Below are 26,511 nucleotides of genomic sequence, written 5' to 3' on the forward strand. Positions count from 1 at the left end.
TACATCCACATGTCGGATCATCCGACAGCAGTTCAGTTTAAACACGACAAATTTCCTGGGCGTATCCGTGTTGGCTTTATATTTACATACGTAGGTTTTGTTTGTTTCGTGAAATGTGACCTTCAATAGATCCAACTTTTGAAATATTTCCACTGGGAACTAAAGCGACCTAAGTCACATGACTTTTTCACCTTCACACTGTCTTGATGGGAGCGGGACATTTGGAATTCAGAAAAATTCCCAAGTTTAACAGATGAACTATTGGCTCCACTCGCACTAAAATGTGATATAGAAATGTGATTATAATGTGTTTTGACGTTTTGTTTTCACATACTCCACATAGATGGGGGCGACCTACTGTCTGATTAGCATAATCAAAAATAGATTGTTTTTGCTAGAGTTGCGACCCCTGCTGTTATCTGGTTTTGTTAGCTACAGTTACGGCCGCTGTTATCATATTTTATACAATTATCTAGAGTCACCGCCCCTGCTACCTCCACTGACTGTCTGCTCCGATGTCCGAGGAACTCTTGCAGTCCTCCTGTGTCGGACAGTGCAGCTGGATGGCCGGAATGTCCGAGTTCTGCGGCCGGAAGCTGCGACTTTTGTTCCAGGATTTACAGCCGCAGGTCAAGACTTTTCTAAACGCAAACCGGAAGTCCCTCGAAAAGAGGGCGTACACGCAAGGGTTCATGGCCGAGTTGCAGTAGCCGAGCCAGAAGACGATGGAGAAGACGATGGGCGAGATGCAACTGTCGCAGAAGGCACCCACTAGGTAGGTGGTGAAGAAAGGCATCCAGCACAAGATGAACGCCCCCACAATGATGGCCAGAGTCTTTGCCGCTTTCTTCTCGCGGTTAAACTTCTGCATGTGAAGTCTCACGGCGTTGCCGGGTTTCTGCGTGGATAAACGAGATCTTCGCGATGATGACGTGGACGAGCCTCGAACTAGAACGTGCCCGGACTCGTCCACATGCGAGGTCAAGGTCGGGGTCAAGGGCGCGGAGTTGGAGTACGTCGCTCTGGGGTGACTGACCGTTCGTCTGACCCGGCTCTTGCTGTCACCGGAAGATCTCTCGTCCAACTCCAGAGAAATACACCTCGCCCCGCATCTTTTAGCCCGGATCTCTCGCCCGTTTTGACCCTCAATTTGAAAAGACCCACGGTCGTTGGAGTTCAGGCGCTTCTTCTCTTTTTTCCAACAGAATGACCTCCCGCTGCTGGCGTCAGTGAGAGTCCCAATTCCGTTGTTCAGGACTTCACAGGACAGCCCAGTCAGCGTCACAAGACTGGCGTCACTACTCCTGCACTTCCGTACCGTCTGGTGCTCGTCGTTCTCCTGACGCCCCAACCTCCTCCCGCCCGCGCCGTCCCCGCAGCTTTCCCTGGCACTTGAGTTGACCAACGACCCTCCGTACGTACTGCCGCAGGTATTGAACCCGCGCCCACCGCGGTGGATACGCAGAGTGACGGAGTTAGTCTTAGAGCCGTTCTCACGAATAGAGTACTTGGTCTTAAGTTCCCCCTTGGCGTACGCGGAGATAGTCTTCATGGCGGCGCGGTAGATCTGTAGGTAGAAGAAGACCATGACTAGCATGGGGATGAAGAAGGACCCCAGGGCGGCGTAGATCCGGTACCCTCGGGAGTTGGTCAACTCACACGTGGTCATGAAGTAGGGCGTGGCCTCGGTGCTGCAGGTCAGGTTCATGAAGATGTTGGTGGAGTAGTTGAAGCTGCTGTCGCATAAGACGTCTGCTGTGGTTGGTGGAGCTGTGGTTGTTGTGGTGGTGATGACACTTGAATCTGTGGTGCCGTTGAAGTCTGGGATATCTTGACTTCCGTCGGTCCAGCCGATGAGGGGAGGGCAGCCGATGATGAAGGAGAAGAGCCAGACGCCTGCTACCAGAGTCTTGGCTTTTCTGGCAGACATGAGGCCGGGGTAGCGGATGGGGCGGGTGATGGCCAGGTAACGGTCCAGGCTGATGCAGCACAGGTTCAAGATGGAGGCCGTACAGAGCCAGACGTCAACAGCTAGCCAGGCCTGAAACAAACAGTCGAGATGTTAACAAACAGGTCGAGATGTTAACAAGCAAGTTGAAAAGGTAACTAACATTTGAACTAAGTTAACAAACAGACAAATTAATAAACGGGTCAAGAGGTTAACTAACAGGTCAGAATTTTAATAGCGACCCCATTTGTTAACTAGAAAACTGTATCAAGACATCAACTAAAACATCCTTATATCAGGACATTAACAAACATATTTGCACCAACATTTTCTCACGTCTACACCTACATGTACCAAGTTAGTCACACCTTATAATTTATTCATGTGACCTTCATGCTCCCTTATTAACGTTCCTAGCTCTGCGCGCTTTTTGTTTTGTTGTCGCGTTCATAGATTTTAACCCATGGTGACAGACAGTTCAAAGGTTGCTCTAAACTAGACTTATTGTCTAGACCAGGGGTTCCCAAACCCGTGCCAGCGGGCGCCATGGCGCCCGCCGAACGATTCGTATGTGCCCGCCTCTCACTATTCGACAGAGAAAGAATTTTGTTCATAAACAATATTGAAAGGTTGAAGGGGATGGAAATCGAAATTTTGAGGGGGGGGGGGGTTGCAAATCTAAAGTTTGAGGGGGGGGGGGGGGTGCAAATCGAAAGTTTGAGGGAGGGGGGTGCAAATCGAAAGTTTGAGGGGGGGGGTGCAAATCGAAAGTTTTGTCCCCGGTGACGGTAAGGGTCGCTACACCTCTGGAAGGAGTTTGTCGATTTAAAATAGGTGGTGCCCGCCACCCTACCGATATTTTAGAATGTGCTCTAGAGTAAAAAAAAGGTTGGGAACCCCTGGTCTAGACTACGCGGAAAGTTAACTGATTGTCTACAAGAAATGAGTTAATTAACACATAGTTAATTAACAGATTGTCTACAAGAAATGAGTTAATTAACACATGGTTAATTAACAGATTGTCTACAAGAAATGAGTTAATTAACACATGGTTAATTAACAGATTGTCTACAAGAAATGAGTTAATTAACACATGGTTAATTAACATATTGTCTACAAGAAATGAGTTAATTAACACATGGTTAATTAACAGATTGTCTACAAGAAATGAGTTAATTAACACATGGTCAAAGAAATGACAAAAGAAACAGGGACGAGTTTAAAAAAAATATTTTGTTGGTTGTTTTTAGGTGCTTCCAAAGACACATGCTAATGATGATATGTTAGTGACATGCTAATTATTCTAGCCTGGTTCACGCTGCATACTAAACAGAAAATGTAAAGACGGGCAGTGGTGTGGGTACTTGATGTTTCAGTTATAAGCAGTGTTTCTTCCAGACTTTTTTCTCCGGGGGGGGGGGGGGGGACGGGGACGGGGACGCTGTTAAAAGTAGCCTATATATTTTGCTATATAAATTCCACTTCGTTCGGGGGGGGGGGGGGGGTCTACCTCCCCCGAACAGATGCCTGGAAGAAACACTGGTTATAAGGGACATGTTTATCAAGTTGTCTGAAAGTTGTCTAAAATTTATCTTACAGTTGTATGCAAGTTGTCTACAAGTTGTCTACAAGCAGGGCCGGCGCTAACTATAAGGCGAACTAGGCGGTCGCCTAGGGCGCCCCCCCCCCCTTTATGGGACGCAAAAAGGTTTAATCGCTATTATCAAAAAGTACCTAATAGTTAAAAACTTTGATTGTCTTTTATAAACTTTGGATGGTAATATACAAAGGATTAGCGATCTATTTCGGTGCCCAGGACGAACTATCAATTTTGAACCCCCACCTAAAAATTAGGTCTAATTAGGCCTATATTTATTCGCGATTGTGAAAATGCAACCCCACCTCCCTAATTTTAATAGGTCGGGGCGCTTTTTACCAGTCACTCTGCCTTTTTATTTTGGTGTCACATAATTGATGTAGAAAACGATTAAATAAGTCCGTAATTTAAATATCGAACATTTCAAACGGTTATCTAATTTTAAGGTTGATTTAGTGATCGCTCCAGTGCATGACGGGACGTTCTAAAACACGTGCAATTTTGTTACAAACTTTTATTTAACTCACTTCCTCGTCAGTCGCCAGTCTGTCTGTCTATCTAGATCGAAACGCCCGTGTGAAATGGCAGGCACTTCTAACTGACAGATACGGTTCGTAGTTGGTACGTGGGTCAAGACATGAAGACAATGCATCGTGACATTCAATTTGACTTAATTGGTCGCCTAATTAATTTTTTATGAATTAATTAAAATTTGGACCGAATTAGTAGGCAGTTTTATCCACACGCGTTATCACGGCCGTCTTAGGCGTGGAGCGAGGGGTGGGGGCTCTGCGACCTAACTCGTCATCACGTTCAATAGGCACGCAATGGATTTTTAGTCGGGTCAGCAGTCTAGTTCTTTACCACTAGACTACGTCATCCCATAATACTTTACTGAAACTTTAGCTATAAACTTGACAATGGTTTTTAGTCATGTAACTCTATTGTAAATAAAACATGTAAAGTACTGAGAAAAAAATTCATTAAAAAACGTTTTAATAACAAGCTTTTATGTAATAATGCACTCAAAAGTAGAAAATAAATTATACACTACTATTTAAATTACTATAAAGAAAAGCGTGGGTCTCTTCTCAAATATTAGTAAAGGTATCCAATAGGTACTTAAGAAACCCACGCTTTTCTTTATAGTTATTTAAATAGTAGTAGTATAATTTATTTTCTACTTTTGAGTGCATTATTACATAAAAGCTTGTTATTAAAACGTTTTTTATGGGTTTTTTTAAAAAAATAGGGATTGTAAGTCTCGTTTTCTCTTACTTTGAATTAGAAATCTGTTCTGGTGTATAGAGTTTTGTAATGACGGGGTGTTCAAAGTAGTGTACTTGTTTGATAAGTTTTGATGAATCGTTTGCATTTGGAACGGTGGAAGGCTGTTGTTGGTATGGTTTCGTAGGTATAAAGTATCGAAGTGTTAAAGTGTCGTTATTTTTTAATTTGGCTGTTGTGTAGTTGAAGGTCTAGTGGAATCTGATTGGAAGTAGAGAAATGAGAATGTAGGTGATGAGGTATCGATGTTCTTGAGTCCGGGAGTATCGAGCCTTGCGGTATTAAGGTATCGAAGTGTGATAACTGTTATCGGAAGTAGTAGGTCCAGTTAAATCTTTGTTGATTGAGAGTATCGTTTGTAGAGCTTGGTGAAGTTAAACGAGTTGTTGTCGTAGTTCTGGAGCATCGAGTCTAGTTATGTTTAGCTGACGAAGTTTGATATGTTTGATATGTGTTGTGAATGTAGTAGAGTATATCGAGTAGTCGAGTTTATCGTAAGTTAGATGATTTTAATTCAGGACGGAACACACTACAAAGAAAGGGAGGCATTCTCTAACTGAAAAATCTTGTTATTTAGGAATCTATATTACTACTCTTAAAGTATCAATATATAATACTATATAGGCTGGAATTTATAACTAACCGTGAACTTTGTTTTTCAAATATTATTTTTTTATATATAATCACTAGTTATGGCAATGTCTTATTTAAACAGTTCACGCATTTGATTTTTTTTTATTTTTTTTTTTTTGGTAGTCATACAAATTTAATGGCATAGAAAATTTCACATATTATCTCAAAAATGGATCTGGTCGATTCTTTCTCATGACAAATTCAATCTTTCTGCGCATTTCAGAATCATAAATTCTCCGACATCTTTCATAGGTCAGGCGACTTCTTTTAAGAAATGGTTTCTCATATCTTTCTTTTCTTTTGACATCAGAGAAAAAATGTTCCTTTCTCAGAATATTATCCAAAAGTCTGTATGCTGGTTCTATGTCATTATTTTTTACAAGTACGGTTCTTGCTATAAAGCGCAAATGATTTGAGGTCATTTTAAAAATATTTGTCAGGCCTAGTTTAGATGGGGAAGGTTGAAGAAAATGACCATTTGATTTTTTTAAAATCCAAAAATGTGTTTAACACCACGGCAGGTAATTAATTACACTTAAAATTATGTCATCAAAATTGACTAGAAGTATGTTATAATAAAGCTACCATGTTTAGAATTTCACACAAAACCTACAGTTAAGTAGTCAATTAGTAAAATATATTCTGTTGACACAGTTACATAGGTAATAAAACAGATTTGTTATAATTATTACGTAGTGAAATTTAGAGAGTTTTATTGTGTTTTTAAGCATGTCTTAGTTACACATGGTTAATTTAGCTATTCTTGTTAAAGTTATTTCCCTTGAATAAAATTTTAGTATTTGGATTTTAAAATGGGAGATAATTCGTTGCTTAACTTTGCATTAATTTCAAATTCTTGAACCTTAGGTTGACCGGTTACTTATAAATACAACTTTAAGTTATTATTTGTTATTGTAAAAATTATATAGAGCCGAAGTGTTAAACAAAATAGTTAGGTAGGTTTTCTTGCATTATCAAGTTGAAAAACAAATACAACAGCAGGTCGAGGGGGGGGGGGGGAGCACTTGAAATTTTCTAAGGTGGGCGGGGGGTGGCTAACTCGTAAAGTACATAGTAGACTCGTGGACTTAGCAACAATTTCAATAAAATGAGATTACGCTTGCAAACTGGAATTGAAGGAATTAGTACAAACTTTTAAGACGAAGGAGGCAAGTAAAATTTGATTTTGATGTCACATTTAATTAATTGTTTTCTTATACGTATGTTTTAGTGATTAATTTGTGTGGAAGTGGCGTTTTTATAAGTTTTGCCAAGGGCGCTAAATAACCTGGTGCCGGTACTGTTTACAAGTTGTCTACAAGTTGTCTACAAATTGTCTACAAGTTGGCTACAAGTTGTCTACAAGTTGTCTACAAGTTGTCTACAAATTGTCTACAAGTTGTCTACAAGTTGTCTACAAGTTGTCTACAAGTTGTCTACAAGTTGTCTACAAGTTGTCTACAAATTGTCTACAAGTTGTCTACAAGTTGTCTACAAGTTGTCTACAAATTGTCTACAAGTTGTCTACAAGTTGTCTACAAGTTGTCTACAAGTTGTCTACAAGTTGTCTACATCTCTAGATGTGGCACAACTATGGTTGGCGGGGCAAGGGTTCCGACATGTTATGTCGAGGGGGGGGGAGTTCAAAATATATGAGGACAAACATTTGTCTACAGTTTAAAGAGCAAAGCTACTAAATGAATTTTGACCCGATATTTCTCGATTTAAATTACGTTTTTTTTGGGTGTTTTTTTTTTGTAAATTGTATAAAATGTAATAAAAATTGATCAATATAGGACCTACACAGTGTTGTCCAAGCCTAGTATCTAGCTTAAAAATAAATCGTCATTTTAAAGATCAAATAATGAAAATTTGAGGGAGGGGTGATAGTTTGAAGTGTACGTGTTGGGATGGGGGAGGGCGTCTAGCTCTTTGTTATATATGAAGATAGGGGCGGTGCGGGGGAGATAAAAATCGTTTCTAAAAGCATGACACCGTTTTTGGATGACCATCTCAACGTGACCGTAAATGACACCCCCAATCTTATCAAATATACCACGTCAAGGGTAGATTTTAATTTAGGAACTCAATTTTAACGGAAAAATCGATTTAAATCAATTATTGATTAGAGCAGTGACCCACAAAGGTCAACAGCTAATTGTCAACATGTCCGCCTGCAACAGGACACGCAATGTGTGACGTCTAACAATTTCATCCAGCGCCCCCCAGCGGTTGCTACCGGCAGAGAACTCTCCAGCAGAGAGGAGCGTTAAGCCCACAGATCCGAGTTTACACTAGCAACCAATAGGAGGGCTCCGCTTTAATCAGAACTCTTTTTAACTGAAGGGAGGTATGCTTGGGTTAAAATAAACATATCATTTCTGGCACAATCTCTTTTCGGTTCTTGCAAAGAGTGTACTTTTATAAGTCTGTTTTTTTAAATCGTATAATTAGCAGAGTTAGCAAAAAACATTACAAATATACACGTAGATATTCGTGGCGTTGGCTCGCTCGAGAAGGATGGGGGGGGGGGGGGGTGACATCCATGGGCCCCCCTCCCCCTAATGAGGGTAATGCTATAGATTTCGGCGATGGTGGATTAGTATCGGTCGCAAAATGCAAGTTGATACACCTTTCAAGTATATATATATATATATATCTATATATATATATCTATCTATATATATATATATATATATATATATATATATATATATATACACACACACACACATATATATATATATATATATATATATATATATATATATATATATATATATATTTATTTATTTATTTATTTATTTATTTATTTATTTATTTATTTATTTATTTATTTATTTATTTATTTATTTATTTATTTATTTATTTATTTATTTATTTATTTATTTATTTATTTATTTATTTATTTATTTATTTACTAGGCATTCTGCCTAGCTTCGCTTAGGTTTTCAAAAACATTTGATAATTTGAATACTAATTATTTGGTGATGGATGAGGCGTGGAGTTCTTAAATCTAAACAGTAATGCTAATTTTAGAGAAGATGTTGTATGTTGTTTAATATCCGCTTTCGAAAATACGCAATTTATAACTAAAATGGAAATAGAACTACAGAGGTTCCGTGAACAGTATATCTCACAATTTATATTACATTGACTTTTAAAATTAATTTTTTATTTAATTATGATACGTAGCTTAATTAACAACTTATTTTTTATAAAACAAATGCTATACTTTGTCGTTTTCTGTTTCTGTTTAAAATAGTATACAATTATTTGAAAAATAATTATTTAAAAAGGTTACCTCCCTTGAAAATTAACCGAATGACGTATGTCAGTGTTTACTTTTTTTTTAAAACAGTTACTATGCTTATATAAGAAAATACGATATATAAACATATTTAACGTCTACAATGGCTTTTTCCGACGGGAATAAAGTTTTTTTGTTACCCTCCAGGGTCGGTCTACGACCTCAAATAATATTAAGGGGATCGATCGTCAATTTATTTATATATATCTCATATAAGGAGAATTTCACTCGCGGTCATCTTTTAGCACTGGTCGAGGGCTTTGAGTCTGACCAACAGTTTTTCCATACGGCCTAGTCATCTATAGAAGTGTATGCAAAACATTAGCATGATGTACAGAGGTTAAGTAACGTAAAAATTGTGTTGAAATTACCCTGTTTTTCCCATAAAATACAAAGATTATATAGGGAAATACGACTGGTCAGTTTTGACCCCTTTACGAAGTTTTCCCAGATATGCCGAGTTTTTTGTGACACCCCTAGGCGTTCTCCTACCACCTCACAAAATATCAAGGGGGGTCGTCGGAGGAAAATTTTTTTCGTAATAGAGCTCATATAAAGAGAATTTCACTCGCGGTCACTTTTTAGCCCTCGTCGAGGGCTTTGAGTGAAACCGACAGTTTTCCCTAAAGGTCAAGCCATTTACCTAAGAGTATGCAAAAAATTAGCCAGATATACTGAGTTTAAGTACCCTAAAGTCTGCGTTGAAATGACCCTATGTTTTTCCCATAAAATACAAAGATTATATAGGGAAATACGACTGGTCAGTTTTGACCCCTTTACGAAGTTTTCCCAGATATGCCAAGTTTTTTGTGACACCCCAAGGCGTTCTCCTACCACCTCACAAAATATCAAGGGGGGTCGTCGGAGGAAAAAATTGTTCGTAATATAGCTCATATAAAGAGAATTTCACTCGCGGTCACTTTTTAGCCCTCGTCGAGGGCTTTGAGTAAAACCGACAGTTTTCACTAAAGGTCAAGCCATTTACCTAAGAGTATGCAAAAAATTAGCCAGATATACTGAGTTTAAGTACCCTAAAGTCTGCGTTGAAATGACCCTATGTTTTTCCCATAAAATACAAAGATTATATAGGGAAATACGACTGGTCAGTTTTGACCCCTTTACGAAGTTTTCCCAGATATGCCGAGTTTTTTGTGACACCCCAAGGCGTTCTCCTACCACCTCACAAAATATCAAGGGGGGTCGTCGGAGGAAAATTTTTTTCGTAATAGAGCTCATATAAAGAGAATTTCATTCGCGGTCACTTTTTAGCCCTCGTCGAGGGCTTTGAGTGAAACCGACAGTTTTCCCTAAAGGTCAAGCCATTTACCTAAGAGTATGCAAAAAATTAGCCAGATATACTGAGTTTAAGTACCCTAAAGTCTGCGTTGAAATGACCCTATGTTTTTCCCATAAAATACAAAGATTATATAGGGAAATACGACTGGTCAGTTTTGACCCCTTTACGAAGTTTTCCCAGATATGCCGAGTTTTTTGTGACACCCCAAGGCGTTCTCCTACCACCTCACAAAATATCAAGGGGGGTCGTCGGAGGAAAAAATTGTTCGTAATATAGCTCATATAAAGAGAATTTCACTCGCGGTCACTTTTTAGCCCTCGTCGAGGGCTTTGAGTAAAACCGACAGTTTTCCCTAAAGGTCAAGCCATTTACCTAAGAGTATGCAAAAAATTAGCCAGATATACTGAGTTTAAGTACCCTAAAGTCTGCGTTGAAATGACCCTATGTTTTTCCCATAAAATACAAAGATTATATAGGGAAATACGACTGGTCAGTTTTGACCCCTTTACGAAGTTTTCCCAGATATGCCGAGTTTTTTGTGACACCCCAAGGCGTTCTCCTACCACCTCACAAAATATCAAGGGGGGTCGTCGGAGGAAAATTTTTTTCGTAATAGAGCTCATATAAAGAGAATTTCATTCGCGGTCACTTTTTAGCCCTCGTCGAGGGCTTTGAGTGAAACCGACAGTTTTCCCTAAAGGTCAAGCCATTTACCTAAGAGTATGCAAAAAATTAGCCAGATATACTGAGTTTAAGTACCCTAAAGTCTGCGTTGAAATGACCCTATGTTTTTCCCATAAAATACAAAGATTATATAGGGAAATACAACTGGTCAGTTTTGACCCCTTTACGAAGTTTTCCCAGATATGCCGAGTTTTTTGTGACACCCCAAGGCGTTCTCCTACCACCTCACAAAATATCAAGGGGGGTCGTCGGAGGAAAAAATTGTTCGTAATATAGCTCATATAAAGAGAATTTCACTCGCGGTCACTTTTTAGCCCTCGTCGAGGGCTTTGAGTAAAACCGACAGTTTTCCCTAAAGGTCAAGCCATTTACCTAAGAGTATGCAAAAAATTAGCCAGATATACTGAGTTTAAGTACCCTAAAGTCTGCGTTGAAATGACCCTATGTTTTTCCCATAAAATACAAAGATTATATAGGGAAATACGACTGGTCAGTTTTGACCCCTTTACGAAAATTTCCCAGATATGCCAAGTTTTTTGTGACACCCCCAGGCATTCTTCTACCACCTCACAAAATTTCAAGGGGGGTCGTCGGAGGAAATTTTTTTTCGTAATAGAGCTCATATAAAGAGAATTTCACTCGCGGTCACTTTTTAGCCCTCGTCGAGGGCTCTGAGTAAAACCGACAGTTTTCCCTAAAGGTCAAGCCATTTACCTAAGAGCATGCAAAAATGTAGCCAGAAGTAAAGAGGGTAAGTGCCCTAAAATCCGTTTTGAAATGACCCTCTGTTTTTCCCATAAAATACAAAGATTATATAGGGAAATACGACTGGTCAGTTTTGACCCATTTCCCGATTTTTCCCGGACATGGCGAGTTTTTTGTGACACCCCAAGTCGTTCTCCTACCACCTCACAAAATATCAAGGGGGGTCGTCGGAGGAAAATTTTTTTCGTAATAGAGCTCATATAAAGAGAATTTCATTCGCGGTCACTTTTTAGCCCTCGTCGAGGGCTTTGAGTGAAACCGACAGTTTTCCCTAAAGGTCAAGCCATTTACCTAAGAGTATGCAAAAAATTAGCCAGATATACTGAGTTTAAGTACCCTAAAGTCTGCGTTGAAATGACCCTATGTTTTTCCCATAAAATACAAAGATTATATAGGGAAATACGACTGGTCAGTTTTGACCCCTTTACAAAGTTTTCCCAGATATGCCGAGTTTTTTGTGACACCCCAAGGCGTTCTCCTACCACCTCACAAAATATCAAGGGGGGTCGTCGGAGGAAAAAATTGTTCGTAATATAGCTCATATAAAGAGAATTTCACTCGCGGTCACTTTTTAGCCCTCGTCGAGGGCTTTGAGTAAAACCGACAGTTTTCCCTAAAGGTCAAGCCATTTACCTAAGAGTATGCAAAAAATTAGCCAGATATACTGAGTTTAAGTACCCTAAAGTCTGCGTTGAAATGACCCTATGTTTTTCCCATAAAATACAAAGATTATATAGGGAAATACGACTGGTCAGTTTTGACCCCTTTACGAAGTTTTCCCAGATATGCCGAGTTTTTTGTGACACCCCAAGGCGTTCTCCTACCACCTCACAAAATATCAAGGGGGGTCGTCGGAGGAAATTTTTTTTCGTAATAGAGCTCATATAAAGAGAATTTCATTCGCGGTCACTTTTTAGCCCTCGTCGAGGGCTTTGAGTGAAACCGACAGTTTTCCCTAAAGGTCAAGCCATTTACCTAAGAGTATGCAAAAAATTAGCCAGATATACTGAGTTTAAGTACCCTAAAGTCTGCGTTGAAATGACCCTATGTTTTTCCCATAAAATACAAAGATTATATAGGGAAATACAACTGGTCAGTTTTGACCCCTTTACGAAGTTTTCCCAGATATGCCGAGTTTTTTGTGACACCCCAAGGCGTTCTCCTACCACCTCACAAAATATCAAGGGGGGTCGTCGGAGGAAAAAATTGTTCGTAATATAGCTCATATAAAGAGAATTTCACTCGCGGTCACTTTTTAGCCCTCGTCGAGGGCTTTGAGTAAAACCGACAGTTTTCCCTAAAGGTCAAGCCATTTACCTAAGAGTATGCAAAAAATTAGCCAGATATACTGAGTTTAAGTACCCTAAAGTCTGCGTTGAAATGACCCTATGTTTTTCCCATAAAATACAAAGATTATATAGGGAAATACGACTGGTCAGTTTTGACCCCTTTACGAAGTTTTCCCAGATATGCCAAGTTTTTTGTGACACCCCCAGGCATTCTTCTACCACCTCACAAAATTTCAAGGGGGGTCGTCGGAGGAAATTTTTTTTCGTAATAGAGCTCATATAAAGAGAATTTCACTCGCGGTCACTTTTTAGCCCTCGTCGAGGGCTCTGAGTAAAACCGACAGTTTTCCCTAAAGGTCAAGCCATTTACCTAAGAGCATGCAAAAATGTAGCCAGAAGTAAAGAGGGTAAGTGCCCTAAAATCCGTTTTGAAATGACCCTCTGTTTTTCCCATAAAATACAAAGATTATATAGGGAAATACGACTGGTCAGTTTTGACCCATTTCCCGATTTTTCCCGGACATGGCGAGTTTTTTGTGACACCCCAAGTCGTTCTCCTACCACCTCACAAAATATCAAGGGGGGTCGTCGGAGGAAAATTTTTTTCGTAATAGAGCTCATATAAAGAGAATTTCATTCGCGGTCACTTTTTAGCCCTCGTCGAGGGCTTTGAGTGAAACCGACAGTTTTCCCTAAAGGTTAAGCCATTTACCTAAGAGTATGCAAAAAATTAGCCAGATATACTGAGTTTAAGTACCCTAAAGTCTGCGTTGAAATGACCCTATGTTTTTCCCATAAAATACAAAGATTATATAGGGAAATACGACTGGTCAGTTTTGACCCCTTTACAAAGTTTTCCCAGATATGCCGAGTTTTTTGTGACACCCCAAGGCGTTCTCCTACCACCTCACAAAATATCAAGGGGGGTCGTCGGAGGAAAAAATTGTTCGTAATATAGCTCATATAAAGAGAATTTCACTCGCGGTCACTTTTTAGCCCTCGTCGAGGGCTTTGAGTAAAACCGACAGTTTTCCCTAAAGGTCAAGCCATTTACCTAAGAGTATGCAAAAAATTAGCCAGATATACTGAGTTTAAGTACCCTAAAGTCTGCGTTGAAATGACCCTATGTTTTTCCCATAAAATACAAAGATTATATAGGGAAATACGACTGGTCAGTTTTGACCCCTTTACGAAGTTTTCCCAGATATGCCGAGTTTTTTGTGACACCCCAAGGCGTTCTCCTACCACCTCACAAAATATCAAGGGGGGTCGTCGGAGGAAATTTTTTTTCGTAATAGAGCTCATATAAAGAGAATTTCATTCGCGGTCACTTTTTAGCCCTCGTCGAGGGCTTTGAGTGAAACCGACAGTTTTCCCTAAAGGTCAAGCCATTTACCTAAGAGTATGCAAAAAATTAGCCAGATATACTGAGTTTAAGTACCCTAAAGTCTGCGTTGAAATGACCCTATGTTTTTCCCATAAAATACAAAGATTATATAGGGAAATACAACTGGTCAGTTTTGACCCCTTTACGAAGTTTTCCCAGATATGCCGAGTTTTTTGTGACACCCCAAGGCGTTCTCCTACCACCTCACAAAATATCAAGGGGGGTCGTCGGAGGAAAAAATTGTTCGTAATATAGCTCATATAAAGAGAATTTCACTCGCGGTCACTTTTTAGCCCTCGTCGAGGGCTTTGAGTAAAACCGACAGTTTTCCCTAAAGGTCAAGCCATTTACCTAAGAGTATGCAAAAAATTAGCCAGATATACTGAGTTTAAGTACCCTAAAGTCTGCGTTGAAATGACCCTATGTTTTTCCCATAAAATACAAAGATTATATAGGGAAATACGACTGGTCAGTTTTGACCCCTTTACGAAGTTTTCCCAGATATGCCAAGTTTTTTGTGACACCCCCAGGCATTCTTCTACCACCTCACAAAATTTCAAGGGGGGTCGTCGGAGGAAATTTTTTTTCGTAATAGAGCTCATATAAAGAGAATTTCACTCGCGGTCACTTTTTAGCCCTCGTCGAGGGCTCTGAGTAAAACCGACAGTTTTCCCTAAAGGTCAAGCCATTTACCTAAGAGCATGCAAAAATGTAGCCAGAAGTAAAGAGGGTAAGTGCCCTAAAATCCGTTTTGAAATGACCCTCTGTTTTTCCCATAAAATACAAAGATTATATAGGGAAATACGACTGGTCAGTTTTGACCCATTTCCCGATTTTTCCCGGACATGGCGAGTTTTTTGTGACACCCCAAGTCGTTCTCCTACCACCTCACAAAATTTCAAGGGGGGTCGTCGGAGGAAAAAATTTTTCGTAATAGAGCTCATATAAAGAGAATTTCACTCGCGGTCACTTTTTAGCCCTCGTCGAGGGCTTTGAGTGAAACTGACAGGTCTGCCCTACGGCCAAGCCATTTACCTATAAACATGCCAAAAATTAGCCAGATGTAAAGAGGGTAAGAGCCCTAAAATCCGTTTTGAAATGGCCCTCTGTTTTTCCCATAAAATACAAAGATTATATAGGGAAATACGACTGGTCAGTTTTGACCCATTTCCCGATTTTTCCCGGACATGGCGAGTTTTTTGTGACACCCCAAGGCGTTCTCCTACCACCTCACAAAATTTCAATGGGGGTCGTCGGAGGAATTTTTTTTTCGTAATATAGCCCATATAAGGCGCCGGTCAGTCGAGGTCAGTTTTGACCCCCTCTCCGTCGACTTTTCGGCCAACCGTCACCGGCCTTCGTGTTCTATCGCCCGAAGGCACCATCGTGCCAAATTTGACGCGCCTGCGGCGCCGGGAAGTGCCCTATCGGGCACTTGACCACTTTGCTTTATATATATAGATTTATTTATTTATTTATTTATTTATTTATTTATTTATTTATTTGTATGGGAATGGTTATAATGAGTTTGACCTTCGTCTTAACGTATCATTGAAAATACCGGACAACGGCAAAGTTCACCATCAGCTGGCCTACGACGGCAAAGTTCCCCATCAGTTGACTGACGACGGCAAAGTTCCCCATCAGTTGACTGACGACGGCAAAGTTCCCCATCAGTTGACTGACGACGGCAAAGTTCCCCATCAGTTGACTAACGACGGCAAAGTTCACCATCAGTTGACTGACGACAGCAAAGTTTCCCATCCGTTGACTGACAACGGCAAAGTTCATTATCAGTTGACTGACGACGACAAAGTTCCCCATCAGTTGACTGACGACGGCAAAGTTCCCCATCAGCTGGCCAACGACGGCAACGTTCCCCATCCGTTGACTGACGACGGCAAAGTTCCCCATCAGTTGACTGACGACGGCAAAGTTCCCCATCAGTTGACTGACGACGGCAAAGTTCCCCATCAGTTGACTGACGACGGCAAAGTTCCCCATCAGTTGACTGACGACGGCAAAGTTCCCCATCAGTTTACTGACGACGGCAAAGTTCCCAATCAGTTGACTGACGACGGCAAAGTTGAGCAGTATCATGACGCCGACTTGGACCCCTGATTGATCCCAATAGATCCCGACACAGAGGTGAACGCCAGAGATCAATGAATCGTGATCAACTTTTGATCAAAGTCAATCATGCCTGGCAACACGTGATCAACCAAGCGTGAACAATTCACGGGCCGCTGATTTTTATTCTCGTCTTGCTTCAACTGGCCCATAAATGACGTCACGCAATCTTAACCCCCCAACAACCGTCCATCATTTCACTTTAACAAGAAAAAATGCCCCCTGCCTCTCATTTAAATAAAAACGACTTCTGATAGTTGCATTCCTCCGCCTAAAATAACCATAGATCATCGAATTGTCCTTTCTTTCATTATGGCATGCATAAAATCAGTCGAGCAATTTTACAGGTTGAGCAGCAAAGTCGATGGTTGGCAGGGGGGGGGGGTGAAATGATTTATTTACTGCCTTAACATTAAATTTTCTGTGCACGTAACATGAGCTAAGTATAAAAGATTTCGTGCAATCCTTATCATTAAATGTATGTATTCTAATTCTAAACATAGTTGTGTGCATTTATACTAAGCAGTTGAACGGATTAAAGAATTCAATATATCATTGTATTTCTCGTCCAACGATTTCTTTTGTTTAAATTATAATAAATTATTAATATAAGTTGTAGGGGTGGGGGTATGTCTGATGGCAATGAGTTGGGGGGGGGGCATCCCGGGGGTGTGGTCCGTGAGTTGTCGAGACATGATGTTCTGACATGACGCTTCAATCTGCCCCAGACATGATGTTCTGACATGACGCTTCAATCTACCCCAAACCTGTAATATTTTCTTTTAATCTCTACAATCTGCCCTAAACCTGTAATATTTTCTTTCAATCTCTACAATCTGCCCCAAACATGTAATATTTTCTTTCAATCTCTTCAATCTGCCCCAAACATGTAATATTTTCTTTCTTTCAATCTCTACAATCTGCCCCAAACCTGTAATATTTTCTTTCAATCTCTTCAATCTGCCCCAAACATGTAATATTTTCTTTCAATCTCTACAATCTGCCCTAAACCTGTAATATTTTCTTTCAATCTCTACAATCTGCCCTAAACCTGCAATATTTTCTTTCTTTCAATCTCTTCAATCTGCCCCAAACCTGTAATATTTTCTTTCAATCTCTTCAATCTGCCCCAAACCTGTAATATTTTCTTTCAATCTCTTCAATCTGCCCCAAACCTGTAATATTTTCTTTCAATCTCTACAATCTGCCCTAAACCTGTAATATTTTCTTTCAATCTCTACAATCTGCCCTAAACCTGCAATATTTTCTTTCTTTCAATCTCTACAATCTACCCCAAACCTGTAATATTTTCTTTCTTTCAATCTCTTCAATCTGCCCTAAACCTGTAATATTTTCTTTCTTTCAATCTCTACAATCTACCCTAAACCTGTAATATTTTCTGTCAATCTCTACAATCTGCCCCAGACCTGTAATATTTTCTTTCAATCTCTACAATCTGCCATAGACCTGTAATATTTTCTTTCAATCTCTACAATCTGCCATAGACCTGTAATATTTTCTTTCAATCTCTACAATCTGCCATAGACCTGTAATATTTTCTTTCAATCTCTACAATCTGCCCCAGACCTGTAATATTTTCTTTCAATCTCTACAATCTGCCATAGACCTGTAATATTTTCTTTCAATCTCTACAATCTGCCCCAGACCTGTAATATTTTCTTTCAATCTCTACAATCTGCCATAGACCTGTAATATTTTCTTTCAATCTCTACAATCTGCCATAGACCTGTAATATTTTCTTTCAATCTCTACAATCTGCCCCAGACCTGTAATATTTTCTTTCAATCTCTACAATCTGCCATAGACCTGTAATATTTTCTTTCAATCTCTACAATCTGCCCCAAACCTGTAATATTTTCTCGCATATTATCCTTGTCCTGACGACGCCCGCTGATTTGTTTCTTACTTCATCATTCGATCCACGAAGACTGGTGTAGTTTTACAATGGGAACAGTCACTGTCATACTTTTAGAGAAATAATAATAATCATTAAAAAAGTTTAAAAAAACCCACGTTTTCTGATTGAACTAAAAAGTAGAAAATAAACGCTATACATCACAATAATGCAAGCGATCACTCTACTATAAGCGATCAAAAACGTGGGGCGCCGAAGTAAAAGTTATATTACTATTGATTAGATAATACTATTGACTTTTATTAGGGAGCTTGTAGAGAGTCAACAGTATTAGAAACTGTAAGAAAATCACGGCGCCCCACGTTTTTGATCGCTTATAGTAGAGTGATCGCTTGCATTATTGTGATGTATAGTATTTATTTTCTACTTTTTAGTTCAATCAGAAAACGTGGGTTTTTTAAAACTTTTTTAATGATTATTATTTTCTACTTTTTAGTCTTTGTCTGTTTGCATTAAAATCTTGCTATCGATTTTATCTTTTCACTTTTTTTTGGGTAAACGAAGACAACTCGTAAAAAGACAACTCGTAAAAAGACAACTCGAAAAAAAATCGTTGTGTGAATACGTTACTGACTAGAACACATAGATTTGAACCCGTGTCGAGTGGGATAGCAATCGTGTGCCCAACCACTCGACCATATCGTCTCCCCCAAACTGGCCTACATCCTGTAAGTTTAAACTCGGTTCAAAGTAAATTATTTGCCCCTAAGCCTGTGGCAACGTGGGATCGTTCGCTTCACTGCGCGCGAGGTACGCGTCGCTGGTTTTTTTTCTAATGGCTCGCAGAGGAGAATTATATATATAGATTATATAGCGGTCTAAAATGCTCAATAAAATGTTTCCATTGATCAATTCAGTAATAATAACAATTGCATATTCTATGGTCATCCAAAAGAAAGCTTCCCTGAAAATTTCAGCGCGCTAGCTAACTGGGAAGTGCCAGAAATTTCGATCGCAAGATTTGATTGGAAAGACAAACAAACACAGAAACACAGACACAGAGAAAGCAAGTTAAAGAAAACGTGGGAAAAATACGTTTCATTGCGAGGTTAATGGTGAAGTGCTTTGAGATTATTTACTGAAAAGTTATCTGCGATTTCTGAAAACAAAATAAGACTACCATCTAAATCTATCCATATGTTAAAAATTAGCTTTATTATATTAATAAATTAAGAAATTAATACAGCTAATGGTTTTATATTTTAATTACAGTCAACATACAATTTTAGAATTTATGATTTAGGGCAAATAAAACTAAACGAACGTTACGTTAGATTATAGAATTTTAAATCTTATAAAATAACTACTTTTACTTTGTCTATTGAATTTCTCATAATTTTAAAATACTTTTGCGATAATGGGTGAAGATTGCCTCCCTTGTCAATTTTAAATGTGTAAAATGGAAAGTTATCTATTAATCGTCAAAGTTAAAATAATTTTATTTTTCGACACTGATGTGTCAAAAATTATTAAAAAATGATGTAATACATTAGTATAGAGGTGCTTATTGTGGTCAACGATAGAGGAAATATGTCAGAAAACTTGCGTGAAAGCCAATCTCCCAATGAACTTTTCCTTCGAGCATATGGCTGTCGGAAAACCGTCCAATCAAGCAAACGGCCTTCGGTTAAAAGTTAAAGTTTACTTACAACTGTATAACTTTCTAAGGTGAGTTACTGCTACATTGTTCGCCCCTCAACACGCCAATGTCCTCTTTAACGACTACACTTGTTGTGGTATTGGCCATAGAATGACCATGAACTGAACATTAGCTTATCGAGTGTACCAACGGAGGTTCTATTCCTGTATCACGTGACTCCCGGAGTTTCGGGTCCCATCTAAGTGCAGGACAGTGTCGTCTTATTTTGGGCAAACAAAAATTTGGCTCCAAAGTTTTCGGATCAATATTTGAGGAAAATATGGCGGGTAGAGTGGGGTAAAATAATGGAAGATTAATGTGCTGAGGGTTATAACATTTTGAATTCAAGTTTAGTGGTTGAGATCTTATGTGCAGAGTTAACAGACAGACTGGTGGATCTTATGTGCAGAGTTAACAGACAGACTGGTGGATCTTATGTGCAGAGTTAACAGACAGACTGGTGGATCTTATGTGCAGAGTTAACAGACAGACTGGTGGATCTTATGTGCAGAGTTAACAGACAGACTGGTGGATCTTATGTGCAGAGTTAACAGACAGACTGGTGGATCTTATGTGCAGAGTTAACAGACAAACTGGTGGATCTTATGTGCAGAGTTAACAGACAGACTGGTGGATCTTATGTGCAGAGTTAACAGACAGACTGGTGGATCTTATGTGCAGAGTTAACAGACAGACTGGTAGATCTTATGTGCAGAGTTAACAGACAGACTGGTCGATCTTATGTGCAGAGTTAACAGACAGACTGGTGGATCTTATGTGCAGAGTTAACAGACAAACTGGTCGATCTTATATTATCTACCAAAAATGCCCTACACCATCTGCCCACAATGCCCTACATCATCTACCCACAATGCCCTACATTATCTACCAAAAATGCCTTACACCATCTGCCCACAATGCCATACATCATTTACCCACAATGCCTTACATCATCTACCCACAATGCCCTACACCATCTACCCACAATGCCCTACACCATCTACCCACAATGCCCTACACCATCTACCCACAATGCCTTACACCATCTACCCTTAATGCCCTACATCATCTGCCCACAATGCCCTACATCATCTACCCACAATGCCCTACACCATCTGCCCACCTCTGATTTGACAACACCTTAACTCCGACACATCCATGTATTACAGACAAAGCCACTTATTCTGCTCGCTTAGCCTCGTTTCCGCTCCATCTGGTGAGTCACCCATGCACGTGCATGTTTTGGTCAACTCAAGATGGCTGACAGCAGAAGTTACTAGCTACTGGGGGCAGTTCAAGATGGCTGACAGCAGAAGTTACTAGCTACTGGCGGCAGTTCAAGATGGCTGACAGCAGAAGTTACTAGCTACTGGGGGCAGTTCAAGATGGCTGACAGCAGAAGTTACTAGCTACTGGGGGCAGTTCAAGATGGCTGACAGCAGAAGTTACTAGCTACTGGGGGCAGTTCAAGATGGCTGACAGCAGAAGTTACTAGCTACTGGGGGCAGTTCAAGATGGCTGACAGCAGAAGTTACTAGCTACTGGGGGCAGTTCAAGATGGCTGACAGCAGAAGTTACTAGCTACTGGGAGAAGTTGAGGGAAACTTAAAGAGGATTGGAAACTTCGATGCCGGCTTTGCTCAATTATTGTCAAACCTAAACGCCTATTAAAGACTGATTTTGCACCGTTGTGATAAACACTAAATACTGTGGAAAAACAAAACGTATGTGTGTGTGGGGGGGGGGGGGGGCGACACAAAATTGTGTGGAAGAACCCAATACGGTCTAGAGCACTGCCCTAATTATACAAGGTCGAAATGTAAGATGTGCCGGCTTAATTAAAACAAACAACTAAAGCGAATCAATTTATCAATTTCAATTAAAATATTGTAAATAATTAATTAATTCTCTGATCAAGCATAAATAAGAGCTACTCGTCCCGTGAAGAAAAAAAAATGTAAACAATTATTCTATAGATATCATGATCATCATGCCAGCTTAGAATTGATAAAATTTCCGGAAATTGTTCAACTGTCAGTTATCCTCTTCTGTTTACTGAATTAATACAGAACATGTATCCACATACAGAACATACAGAACATGTATCCACATACAGAACATGTATCCACATACAGAACATGTATCCACATACAGAACATGTATCCACATACAGAACATGTATCCACATACAGAACATGTATCCACATACAGAACATGTATCCACATACAGAACATACAGAACATGTATCCACATACAGAACATGTATCCACATACAGAACATGTATCCACATACAGAACATGTATCCACATACAGAACATGTATCCACATACAGAACATGTATCCACACACAGAACATGTATCCACATACAGAACATGTATCCACATACAGAACATGTATCCACATACAGAACATGTATCCACATACAGAACATGTATCCACATACAGAACATGTATCCACATACAGAACATACAGAACATGTATCCACATACAGAACATGTATCCACATACAGAACATGTATCCACATACAGAACATGTATCCACATACAGAACATGTATCCACATACAGAACATGTATCCACATACAGAACATGTATCCACATACAGAACATGTATCCACATACAGAACATGTATCCACATACAGAACATGTATCCACATACAGAACATGTATCCACATAAAGAACATGTATCCACATACAGAACATGTATCCACATACAGAACATGTATCCACATACAGAACATGTATCCACATACAGAACATGCATCCACATACAGAACATGTATCCACATACAGAACATGTATCCACATACAGAACATGTATCCACATACAGAACATACAGAACATGTATCCACATACAGAACATGTATCCACATACAGAACATGTATCCACATACAGAACATACAGAACATGTATCCACATACAGAACATATATCCACATACAGAACATGTATCCACATACAGAACATATATCCACATACAGAACATGTATCCACATACAGAACATGTATCCACATACAGAACATGTATCCACATACAGAACATGTATCCACATACAGAACATGTATCCACTGATTTGATTGGACGCTACGGCACGTGCGACCCAGTTCAAGACTTACATGCGGCCAGATGACTTGATGACTTGACTGCAGTCAGCTCTAGACAGCGAGGTGAACCAAAACATTTTCTTTTGTTCGATCTTTTTTGGATCTTTACTTTTAAAGTTCTTTTTGGATCTTTACTTTTAAAGTTCTTTTTGGATCTTTACTTTTAAAGTTCTTTTTGGATCTTTACTTTTAAAGTTCTTTTTGGATCTTTACTTTTAAAGTTCTTTTTGGATCTTTACTTTTAAAGTTCTTTTTGGATCTTTACTTTTAAAGTTCTTTTTGGATCTTTACTTTTAAAGTTCTTTTTGGATCTTTACTTTTAAAGTTCTTTTTGGATCTTTACTTTTAAAGTTCTTTTTGGATCTTTACTTTTAAAGTTCTTTTTGGATCTTTACTTTTAAAGTTCTTTTTGGATCTTTACTTTTAAAGTTCTTTTTGGATCTTTTCTTTTAAGTTCTTTTTGGATCTTTGCTTTTAAAGTTCTTTTTGGATCTTTTCTTTTAAAGTTCTTTTTGGATCTTTACTTTTAAAGTTCTTTTTGGATCTTTACTTTTAAAGTTCTTTTTGAATCTTTACTTTTAAAGTTCTTTTTGGATCTTTTCTTTTAAGTTCTTTTTGGATCTTTGCTTTTAAAGTTCTTTTCGGATCTTTTCTTTTAAAGTTCTTTTTGGATCTTTACTTTTAAAGTTCTTTTTGGATCTTTACTTTTAAAGTACTTTTTGGATCTTTGCTTTTAAAGTTATTTTTGGATCTTTGCTTTTAAAGTTATTTTTGGATCTTTACTTTTAAAGTTATTTTTGGATCTTTGCTTTTAAAGTTATTTTTGGATCTTTGCTTTTAAAGTGTTATTTTTGGATCTTTGCTTTTAAAGTTATTTTTGGATCTTTACTTTTAAAGCTTAATTTTGTGAGAACGGTATAAAAATATTTTTAAAATGTTACAAAAACAGTAGAAATTACCCAACGGTTAGACACGTTCCTGATCACATGCAAGGTTTAGATGCTAGCACATTATATTGTGACGTCAACAAAGTGGGTAAAGTACTGAGTCCCCCCTGGGTCCCTGGTCACAAGTTGAGTCCCCTAAATCCTGTGGGTTGATGACCCCGGTCTCTGAGTCCCCTACTTAGGATGTAGTGAAGGCAGAGGAACTCTAGTCATTGTCTGTTTTTTAGCGAAAAGTCACAGTCAACTCTTGACTTGTCCATATTGTAGCGATAAGTCAACAGTCAACTCTTGACTTGTCCATATTGTAGCGATAAGTCAACAGTCAACTCTAGTCATTGTCCGTATGGTAGCGTCAACAATCAGTTCTTGACTTGGCTGTATTGCAACAAATGAAACTTTGACTCACATGCACTTCGATGACCTTTGACCCCGGAAAATCTTGACCTCGATGAACCGTATATTTGACATAAATAGCCTCCTTTTTTTCCATCTATCCACATCTTTGTCGTTATGTCTACAAAATGTTTCAAATATTTTAATAGCCCCTCCCCCCTCCCCTCCCCATCTCTCGCCACTTTTTAATTAGCCTTACCGGCACGACATGGGCATCCAACGTGACGCCCTTCGAGTTTCGCGTGAAAAGCGGAGAAAGACGCCGACAGGAAACACGTAAAAAATATCAAAATAAAAACTTTCTCAAGATGTTGAAAAATGTTGATAGCTGTTGAAAGATTCTGAAGATGTTTGCGGCTATTTACCGGACTGTGCCGGGTTTTATCCGGCAAAAATGTGACCACTCCCTGTGACGTGACCCGAGCAGCAAGTTTTGTCGTTAAAAACTTGTCACATTTTAATTGCGTTGGACAAGCAAGCTTAAACACGGCTCTACATGGTTTAACAATTAATTTAAGGGTGTGGGCGGGGCGGGCAGGCTTTAATTAAAGCTTGGGCCGGCAGGTTTTAATTCAAACCTGTTTAAAAACTACACGTGAGGTTGGGGGTCAACCTATCAGATGGAGGTTCACTGCAACAACCTGTAGGTTTTTACCTGGTCTTCGTAAAGCTACGTGTCAAACCTTTACCCACATTTAACCCAGTACAGCATCAAAGTGCTACAGTTAACCCAGAACCAAAGTGCTACAGTTAACTCAGCATCAAAGTGCTACAGTTAACCCATAACCAAAGTGCTACAGTTAACTCAGCATCAAAGTGCTACAGTTAACCCAGCACCAAAGTGCTACAGTTAACCCAGCACCAAAGTGCTACAGTTAACCCAGCACCAAAGTGCTACAGTTAACCCAGCACCAAAGTGCTACAGTTAACCTAGCACCAAAGTGCTACAGTTAACCCAGCACCGGTGCTACAGTTAACCCAGCACCAAAGTGCTACAGTTAACCCAGCACCAAATTGCTACAGTTAACCCAGCACCAAAGTGCTACAGTTAACCCAGCACCAAAGTGCCACAGTTAACCCAGCACCAAAGTGCTACAGTTAACCCAGCACCAAAGTGCTACAGTTAACCCAGCACCAAAGTGCTACAGTTAACCCATCACCAAAGAGCTACAGTTAACCTAGAACCAGTGCTACAGTTAACCCAGCACCAAAGTACTACAGTTAACCCAGCACCAAAGTGCTACAGTTAACCCAGCACCAAAGTGCTACAGTTAACCCAGCACCAAAGTGCTACAGTTAACCCAGCACCAGTGCTACAGTTAACCCAGCACCCAATTGCTACAATTAACACAGCATCAAAGTGTTACAGTTAACCCAGCACCAAATTACTACAGTTAACCCAGCACCAGTAATACAGTTAACCCAGCATCAAAGTGCTACAGTTAACCCAGCATCAAAGTGCTACAGTTAACCCAGTATCAAAGTGCTACAGTTAACCCAGCACCAAAGTGCTACGGTTAACCCAACACCAAGTGCTACAGTTAACCCAGCACCAAACCCAGCACCAAAGTGCTACAGTTAACCCAGTATCAAAGTGCTACAGTAAACCCAGCACAAGTGCTACAGTTAACCCAGCACCAAAGTGCTACAGTTAACCCAGCACCAGTGCTACAGTTAACCCAGCACCAAAGTGCTACAGTTAACCCAGTATCAAAGTGCTACAGTAAACCCAGCACAAGTGCTACAGTTAACCCAGCACCAAAGTGCTACAGTAAACCCAGCACAAGTGCTACAGTTAACCCAGCACCAAAGTGCTACAGTTAAACCAGCACCAAAGTGCTACAGTTAAACCTGGAGGTGTGCTCCTACCTGACACCAGACGTGTCCAAAAATCCACTGGTCTTTGACCTCAAACACGGCAGAAAACGGGAGCACGAGCACACCTAGAAGTAGGTCAGCACACGCCAGGTTGACGATGAAGACGTTGGTCACAGTCCGCAGCTTTCTGGAGGTGGCCACCGCGGCCACCACCAGCGCGTTGCCCACCAGCACCAGCAGCACCACCGCACACAGCAGCGCCGAGGACACGAGGTCCGCTAGCAGCAAGCTCTCCATGCCGGCGTCATTCAGGCGGAGCCGGAGTCCCGTCATGAAGAG

At 39.7% G+C, this 26,511-nt stretch overlaps 1 protein-coding gene across 1 annotated transcript; it reads right to left on the reverse strand.

The window, feature by feature from the left end:
* Positions 1-490: 490 nt before the first annotated feature.
* On the reverse strand, positions 491-26,511 carry LOC131947757 (octopamine receptor 1-like; the record flags this gene model as incomplete). Its single annotated transcript, XM_059309056.1, has 2 exons — positions 491-2,041; positions 26,224-26,511. Coding segments are annotated over 2 exons (1,839 nt in total), but the record flags the coding sequence as incomplete, so codon positions are not given.

The sequence above is a fragment of the Physella acuta genome, unplaced genomic scaffold, assembly GCF_028476545.2.
Source record: "Physella acuta isolate Inbredline_101_S28 unplaced genomic scaffold, ASM2847654v3 ptg000058l, whole genome shotgun sequence".
NCBI lineage: Eukaryota > Metazoa > Mollusca > Gastropoda > Physidae > Physella > Physella acuta.